This window comes from Anarrhichthys ocellatus, unplaced genomic scaffold (assembly GCF_004355925.1).
Source record: "Anarrhichthys ocellatus isolate YVR2014 unplaced genomic scaffold, GSC_Weel_1.0 scaffold24, whole genome shotgun sequence".
Lineage (NCBI taxonomy): Eukaryota > Metazoa > Chordata > Actinopteri > Perciformes > Anarhichadidae > Anarrhichthys > Anarrhichthys ocellatus.
The window spans coordinates 10,539,119-10,548,175 of NW_022280054.1; the positions used below are offsets into that span (position 1 = coordinate 10,539,119).

The 9,057-nt window shown below is 48.6% G+C and overlaps 1 protein-coding gene across 1 annotated transcript; it reads left to right on the forward strand.

Annotated features, from left to right (window-relative positions):
- Positions 1-1,159: 1,159 nt before the first annotated feature.
- On the forward strand, positions 1,160-9,021 carry fbxo46 (F-box protein 46). The gene is made up of 3 exons (XM_031861247.1): positions 1,160-1,568; positions 6,278-6,908; positions 7,010-9,021. The coding sequence occupies exons 2-3, from the start codon at positions 6,426-6,428 to the stop codon at positions 8,813-8,815; spliced, it is 2,289 nt and encodes a 762-aa protein (XP_031717107.1). The 5' UTR covers positions 1,160-1,568; positions 6,278-6,425; the 3' UTR covers positions 8,816-9,021.
- Positions 9,022-9,057: the final 36 nt, after the last annotated feature.

A 9,057-nucleotide genomic window follows, 5' to 3' on the forward strand; every position in this document is an offset into this window, starting at 1 on the left:
TAAGTACTTTGATGGTGACTCTGCTGGACTCTGAAGATGCTGCTTTTTTTCTGCCTGAAACACAAACATGTGAACAACATACTGACCACTAACACGCATGCTGTATTTCTCCACCACTGTATATATATCACCATTCTATAGTGTGTGTGTGTGTGTGTGTGTGTGTGTGTGTGTGTGTGTGTGTGTGTGTGTGTGTGTGAGTGTGTGTGTGTGTGTGTGTGTGTGTGTGTGTAAAGTTTCCTCTGTGTTTCATTTCTAACACTCAGGCACCCAAAAGGTTTTCAAAGAAAAGATGAAACTTTAATGATCCCTGTTGGCAAACTAGAAACATACTGTGTAGATAAAATGTGTATATAATTAAAATAAGAGAACACAACATTGTTAATAATATCCACTGAGTAATAAAAATATATTAAGATGGCAAATAACTATAAAGCGAAAGGCCAATCAGCGTTGGCCTACGTGATGAAATGATGACTCATGTTTATATCATCTGGTCAAAATATGGAGAACAAAATACTGTTGATGAAATGTTATTATACAAACATCTAGTTTATATGTAATAGATGGAGAATGGTTCTACTCAGAGAGCATGTTGTGCATTATGTTGTATTAATATTAGAGTAGTATGATAGTAAATATGCCTTATGTGTGTGTGGATTTTCCCACCTGTCTTTGACACAGTGACCTTTTAGTGTAGGCGTGCGTGTGCGTGTGTATGTGTGTGAGAGTGTGCGTGTGTGTGGGTTTGTGTGTGTGAGTGTGTGTGTGTGTGTGTGTGTGTGTGAGTGTTTGTGAGTGTGTGTGTGTTTACGTGTAGGCGTGTGATAGTGTGTGTGTTTGTGTGTGTGTGAGTGTGTGCGTATGTGAGTGAGTGAGTGAGTGTGTGCGTGTAGTTGTGTGTGAGTGTGTGTGTTTAGATGTGTGTAAGTGTGTGCGTGTGAGTGTGTGCGTGTGTGTGTGCGTGTGCGTGAGTGAGTGCGTGTGTGTAAGTGTGTGCGTTTGTGTTTATGTGTGCGTGCGTGTGAGTGTGTGTGTTTAGGTGTGTGTAAGTGTGTGCGTGTGTATATGTGTCTGCAGCAGAGGGAGGGAGATGTGCACACACCATATATGGGCACACCACCGACTCTGCGCTGCTATTGGCTGTGGGCCTTATGCAGCTGCTTGTCAACAAGATGGCCTTCCTCCTCCTCCTGCCGTTTTGACACTGATTATTTTGGTATCCCGAGAACATACCGTAAAAAGCTGCGTGTCTCTTCTAAATAGATAGCGGCAGAGCGGCCGCCCAGAGTCCCAACAAGGCGCACAGTCAGCCACACTTTGTCCAGAGAGCTGACAACGAGCGTCACTGGAACACGGTCGATAATAGAAAGTAGCTGCTGATGCTAATGTCGACCGTTAGCCAGCGAGCTAGCTTAGCTTAGCTACGTGGACACGGATAGTTAACTCGTGTCACCTGCGTTTCACCAGACAAACTGTTTTTTTGGGTTAAGAGGGAAATACTACGAGGAAACACTTTGTCATCGACCAAGTCAATACGGGTGTCTTTGGAGATTAACGCTGTTAAGGTGAGTAACGTGAGGTCAGCTAAACACAAGAGCTTTATATATCTATATAAGATATATTGTTAGCTTGCTAGCTAGCCCTGTCATGTTATTATGCAGGTAAGTTGTGCTATCCAGTTGGCTGGACGGCTCTATTTACTGTGTGCAACAACCCATTAATAACTCATTAAAGTGTCCAGAAGCCTATTGATTGGGGTCTAGTTACTGTTAAATATTAATATACTGATAAAGTATTTACTAAGACCTTAAGCTAACTGTTTGCTAGTTGGGTAACTAGCCAGTGGTTGATCAGAGACGTCCCATCACACAGTCAAAATGTGACAATTAAGATGAACAATCAGAGTATTGTTGCTATTATTATCTTTCTGTGTGCGTTTGTGACTCCACACATGTTGGTTGGTAGTGGAGAAGTTGCTTTTATTTCAGCCGGTGTTTGTAGGATTATAAGTAGAAGAGTAAATGGTCAAGTGACCTGCAGGCGGAGGACGTTTGAATCCTAGTAAACATAACATGTGTTGAGTGACGCTGACCATAATATTAAGTGTTTTTTGATTATGCATATGTGAATAAACTCGTTTATTGTATTGCACAACGCAGCGTGAGTTACAAGGAGATATAAGCTAAGGTGATTGTGTCTAGAGTAAGATCTGTTGTTGGGACAGCAGCATAAGATCTCACGTTGTCATTGCTATACAATTTAAATAACCAGTTTCGTTGGGTGTGAATTGAAGTAGTCTATTCTATCTGGTGTGATGTTGTTAGACGACGCATGACTTGCCCTCCTTGCATCAAAATCTTACTGGTGACAATGTTACAGATGCTCACACAAACACTCAGACAGCCCTGCAGGGCCACATCAGCCCCTCTTCCTAGGTGTCTCCTCGATGTAATGAAGTTCCTGAGCAGACTGGCTTGATGCACTCGGCCCTATTGTTCTGTTGACAGTTGGCCTGCTGGCTGTGCTTTCTGTTGCATTGTCTTTGCAGGCGCACACCCAGAGAGGGAGATTTGAGCTGAGACGTTTTGGCATGCTTCTGTATCATCGTTGGTCAGCTTTTGGCCGTCTAGTGCAGGAGAGCTGCAGGATAGTATGCGTGGGCCGAGCTGGAGTGATGCGGTGTGTTTTGAGCTGATAGGTTAAAGGTAAATCAACACAAACTTTTAAGCAACAAGCTTCGAAATTGGTGCTCCCTTTTGCCAATCCGACTTGTTAAATCTTAAATTAGCTTTTTAATGGGAATGTGGTACATTCTATGTTCTGAACTGCAGAGACCTACCACAGTGAAACCAGTACCCTGGTGAGAGAGTGCATGACAAACTGGTTTTGATTTGTACAGGGAAATGACCCAGTCAAACAGAAATCTAGTTTTAATGTAGTGGGACAAACCTCTCAATATTTCACCATGCAAACAGCAGGATAGTAACTTATAGTAACAGACCAGTACCTGCAGTTGTGTACACGTGTTGTGTGGATTTCCACATTTTGACTGCAGCAGTAATCCACAAGAATTTGGCAGAGGTGATGAGACTGGTCTGGTATACTTAACACTGCTCTTCATTTTAAACCGATAAATCCATAGCATGATTAGACTTATTTATTATACCATCTGTTATAAAAGCTTAGTAGCACCATCACTGTATACTGTGGTTCAGTAGCTAGTGTGATCCAAGTTCACGTGTCCTACCTGCTGCCGACATTTAGACCCACAACGCTCTCTATGTATGGAAATAGTTAAACGTTAAGTGACGCATACGGAAAAGCATTATTCTCGTTAATTTGTCAGACGGCTTGGCAACCTAACGAAGCCGTCTCTGGTGCTGCGGTGCTGCTGTGGTGTCGCTGGCTGCCACTGTGCTTGGACAGGATTTGAAGGATTAGGTGGATGCAGAAAGCTTAAAACCAAACCCAAGCCTTCATTTGCAGAAAATGTTTCAAATTAAGAGGGGGGGGAAAGAAAGTTAAGATAGCTCAGCACCAACTTAAACCGACTGTTCGGGGAGTACTGAATGATAGAAGACACTCCAGATGTATCTGTATGTGAGATAATGTATGTTAAGTCTTTAATAGTTGGCATTGTTTCTGTTAACAAGAAGCATATTTTGAAGAGCAGCTTTTGGTCCGTGCACAGAGAGGCTTGGGTGATGTCAGTGTAGCAGTAATTTTAAGAGGTTGTCATCAAGTCTGTGATCGCTCTCGTGTATTATCGGTGAAGCCGATCAAACATTAGACGTGTTGTCATTGTTTTAAACTGTGTGTTTTGCTGTTTGCTAACCCATGGAGGAAGATGGATCAGTATAGATGAAGGCCAATCCAAAAAACGCCAGTGTTGTGGAGTTTAGATGTAAACATCGTGTTCACATGTATCTGCTCTGCTCTAGTCAGGAGTGGACATAGCGTCTCTCTCGAACATCCTAAAATCACAGGAAAGTGAGAACGATTCAGATCGTGTGTGTGTGTGAGAGAGTGTGAGTGAGTGAGTGAGTGACACGTTGTACTGAAGCACTGCAGTGGGCAGGCCGTCTCTCTTCTGGCCCCTCATTTAATTCCCTCCAATCTGTTATATGAGTGATGGATGGCACGATGTAGAGAGATGGAGGAGGGAAGGGAGAGGAGATAGAGAAAGTGGTTAAAGAGAGTCATAAGGGAACACGCAGAGAAAGGGCAGTAAAAAAGGTTCACCAGCAGCAGTATAATCTGCCTCTTAGCCGAGTCGTTGCCGTGTGATTACAGAGGAAGCATTTGAATTGGTCCACCACTCCGTGTGGGCGGTGTTTGCTTTTTGCACCTCTCTGAGCCATTCCATTAGTCCAAATGCACAAAGCACCACCCATTCAATGTGTGAGTGTGAGTGTGTGTGTGGGGCAGAGAAGCACAACAATGACCTGTTTTTAAAGCCTGTGGATTGAAGGAGTCAGGTGGCTGACATGGAAAGCAGGCAAACTAGTCTTAAACAAATACATCAACCTTTATTTTTGTGCGAAATAAGCTCTTTAATTAACTTTGTGTTATGCAACAGAAAGAAATATTTTCAAGTGCTGCAGAACCAGCTTGTATTGACCAATAAAACACACCCTGTTCCTCCGTAGCTGCAACACCTGGGGATGTTTGTGTGAAGCCAATCTCATTTTAGGCTGTTGCTGTTTAGCAGTACTACACCGAGCTGAGCCCGTCCTAATGGTTGGTTACCTGCCAATAATGCAGACAACTTCTGTCAAGTGGCTGCTGCCACACCCCGAGATTTAACAGGCAATCTGAAAAATGAACACTGTGTAAGAGGACAAGTTCCTCCAAGATACATGGAGCGGACTGCATGTCTGGAACTGTGGAGGTGAAGAAAGATAGAACAGGAAGAAGAGATGGGAATGAATAGTTTGTTGTTAATGAAAGTAAAGGACAAGCTGTTGAGCAGTGACACATTCTTTTAGTTGCTTATTTTGGTCAATATAGGGTTGAATAAATTCAAATCAAATACTAATCTAACCTTTATCAGATGATATGCTTCGTCTGGATGTCGTGCTTCTCAACATGCGGTCTGACACTAAACAAAAGATACCAAATAGCTTATTGCGACCGGGGGAAACATAATTTATATTGAACTACTTGAGGGTGACTTGTGGTGGTGTATGCATATATGCGGTTGGTATAATCAGGGTGTTGTATATTGACTGATGAGTGAGTTTAATTATCTCATCATTCATGCCATCATATCTCTTTAGTAAAGTCAATAGTGTCTTTTTTGGCTTCTGTCTGCACCATTAGAACTACGGTATAAAGTGACCAATTTGCCACTTATCTTAAGTGGCAAATTGCAAATTTAAGAGCCGGTTTAAACATGTAGACTAATGTGTAAATGGTAAACTTAAAGGTAGCGGCTCAGGACTGAATCGTGGGTTCAAGCTGTTCTGGGAAGCAGAGGATGCCTTCAGATGAGCAGTGAGCCAACAATGTCGGTTGCCACTTTGTTCCTCTTCTTAAGTACGCTGGCACCTTCCTGGCAGCCCCTACAGCTGGCATAGCTGCACCGAAGCATGGTGGTTGGAATAAAGTCCCCCCCCCAAGCCTGTAGCATAGGCTCTTTGGCTGGGAGAAAGGGGTGAGGACAGGCAGGACAGCTACTACCCACCCCCTCCTGCCGTTTGCTAAAAATAGATCCAGCATATGCCTGTGTGCTCCTCCCTGTGTTGCCTCCTATTAAGCAAGTCCTCTTTGAAGCACTGAGATGCAGGAGAAGAGAGAGAGAGGGAGAGGGGGGGGAGTCCATTTGGAGCTTTTGTGTTCCATCTCTCATCCCTTTCATCTGCCGGCCGCAGACACCAAAACCTGAAATGGAATCCTTTTAATTTAATTTAGAGGCTCCAAAGCGGGGAGATGATCATAGTAGACGGTAACAAATGTAATCGCTAATTGAGTTTGGGCAAAGTAGGAGGCAGGCCGGTTGTGATAAGTTCAGTTAGTATGATGATAGTTGGGCTGGGCTGCCGGTGTACAGCGTTAACACCCTGTTTGAGTTGTACCTGGAGGCTACGACTCGATACTGCCTCAATTGGTCAACGATTATCTGAACTGATCCCGGCGCTGACGAGCTTTGTTGCCCTAGAAATACAAACTCTGTTTTCACAGGGCCGTTTTTTCTCTCTTCTGTCATTCCTCCCTCCCTCCCCCGGCTGTACCCCACCCTTTCCTCTCATCTCTCCCTTTCCTATTGATGCAGGTTGTATGCCCGGTGTTGCTGGTGGCCCTGGTGACAGGCAGTGCCCATCAGGTTGGCACTGGGACAAGGGAGCTGAGAATGAGAGCTCTGGTTCTGGGTGTTTGCTGGCCAGCATAGATGCCGATATGCCCCGGTGGTCCGCATCCTGATGGACCGAGACACCTTCTCCCACATCCGCCTGTGGTGCCCACGCCCCTTTGGCACCTACTCCCAGAACAAAGCCAGGAGCCCGGGCTCAGGGGGCAGCGGCGGCGGAGGTGGCGGCGGCGGCGGGTTGGGGTCCCCCTCCCTCTGCAAGGCCGAGCCCTCTCCGGGTGCCAGAAGGACTGTGGATGGAAGTGAAGATGGAGGGATGATAGTGGGTGTGCAGGAGGCGAACGGAGAAGAGGAGGATGTGGGCTCAGAGAACACTCCGCCCGAACCTGAGCTTGTCCCCAGCTCACAGAGCCAAGCACCTCCACCTTCTTCAGCACCTCCCTCGCCACCCTCCTCCGGGTCCCAGATGGAAGATGGCCGCGTGCTGTTAGACACCTGGTACGTCATTAAGCCGGGCAACACCAAGGAGAAGATAGCCTTCTTTGTTGCACACCAGTTCAGTGGAGCAGGCCAGCCCAGACCGAGCGCCATGAAGGTAAAGAGCTGAAACTAAAAAAGCTGTTGTTTTTAAGAGCTTTTAGTTCAATTAGTTTATTTTTTGAAAAACTAAATATGAATTTTTTTGCTTCTCCAAAGGTCAAAGGTAACTGGGCAACTGACTGCAGTAAAGCCAAAAGACGAAGACGATGCTCATCCTATGACCCTCAAACGCGCTCCCAAGCCTCGGAGCCGAGCCTCAGCCACGACTCCTCACTTTCGCCTCCTAGCTCTGATGAACCTCCTCTAGGAGGGGTGACTGAGACGGACTTGCTGTCGGTGGCTGAGATGGTTGCCTTGGTTGAGCAGAGGACTGCCATGGCCCTCCAGGGCATCGTGGCGGTCCACGGGACTCAACACCACCACGAGGCCCCGAACACCACTCACAGTCAGGGCCTTACCACGCACCAGCACACTCTCCTCCGGGGCACGGTGTCGGACCCCACTCCTGTCGTGTTCGTGTCAGACAGTTCAAATGGCCAGCCCTCCAAAGAGACCCGGGAGTTGTCATCTCCTATCCAAACGGACCAGGAGCTGGAGGAGCAGCAGGAGTCATTGAGGGTAGCCCAGGCCATAGCGCACTTTGAGTCCCAGAACCAAGAGAACCAGTTTCATCTGGACGCCGGTCCTGGAACAGACTCTGCTAATCGAGACAGAGAAAGGGAGCGAAGGAGAGGCGGGGAGTCCGGCGTTGCAGCCCCTCCTCCGCCCCCCAGCCACAGCCATGGTGAGGTTAGAATAGCTTTCCGAGTGTCGAATCTGGATCCACGGTCTCAGCTGGAGCCAGCTGGCAGGTCCCGCTGTATGTTTATGAGCTGTGGCGGTGGGGGCAACCAGGCGGCGGCCAGGGCCAAAGAGAAAATCACCTGTGACCTCTACCAGCTAGTCAGCCCCTCATCTAGAGACCCCGGTAGTCTGCTGCTTGCCGCCACAACTGCTGCCCCCAAACCAGATGGAGACCTCCATCACCCAGACAGGCAGGCCTGTGGCAGCCCAGACCCGACCCAGGAGGAGAAGAAAGCCGGGGGTGTGGGGAGGGAGCGGGTGACCGGCTTCCACGTGGAGGTGGTAGTGACGGGTGCTGTGGATCAATGTGTGTTTTATGGCAAGGACAGTACAGAGAATGTGCAGGAGGAGACGGTGTGCTTCGCTATGTCGAGTGGGGGGGGAGGGAGTGGGGGCAGCTCTAGTGACCCCTCATCCGATGATCCCCCTCCTGGACAACTCTTCTTCCTTCAGCCCCCACGGGGCCCAGAGGAGGATGTAAAAGGAACGGGCATTGGCAGCGGGTCAGGTATTTGCTCTTTGGACTGTGCCAACAACAATGGCCCCGGGGTGGCGGTGGGCTCAGGGGAGCGGGCGACCCGACCGGATTCTCCCAGCGTTGGGGAGGACTGTTCGGACCCCTCGCTGTGTCGCCTCTACCGCCACGTGTCCCACGACTTTCTGGAGATCCGCTTCCAGATTCAGCGCCTCCTCGAGCCGCGCCAGTACATGCTGCTGCTCCCCGACCACATCATGGTCAACATCTTCAGCTACCTGCCGACGCGCTCGCTGGCGGCCCTCAAATGCACTTGCCACTACTTCAAGGCGTTGATCGAGACGTACGGGGTGCGGGCGGTGGACTCGCGCTGGAATCAAGACCCTCTCTACAAGGACGACCCTTGCAAGCAGTGCAAGCGGCAATACGAGCGCGGGGATGTCTCCCTGTGCCGTTGGCACCCCAAACCTTACCACCACGACCTGCCTTATGGACGTTCCTACTGGATGTGCTGCCGGCGGACGGACAAGGACACGCCGGGCTGCCGCGTCGGGCTTCACGATAACAACTGGGTCCAGCAGCCCACTGACGGCTCTCAATCCATTCGCACCAAGAGGGAGGACAGGAGGGAGGAGGCCAGGTAGAGAGGGAGGAGGACACGTATATCATCTCCTCCTGCTGACCTCCTCCTTGGAGAGGAATGAGCACTCCAGGATTGTTTGTTTTGTCTTTGCTCCAGCACTCCTTTTCTCATATTGTTCCCCTCATGTGAAGGGAAGTTGAGAGGTAAAGAAGGAAGAGAGGTGTGTCACTCTCCTTGCCTTTTTTCTTTTTCCCAAGCCCCCCCCCCCCCCCCCCCCCCCCCCCCCCCCCCCCCCCCCCCCCC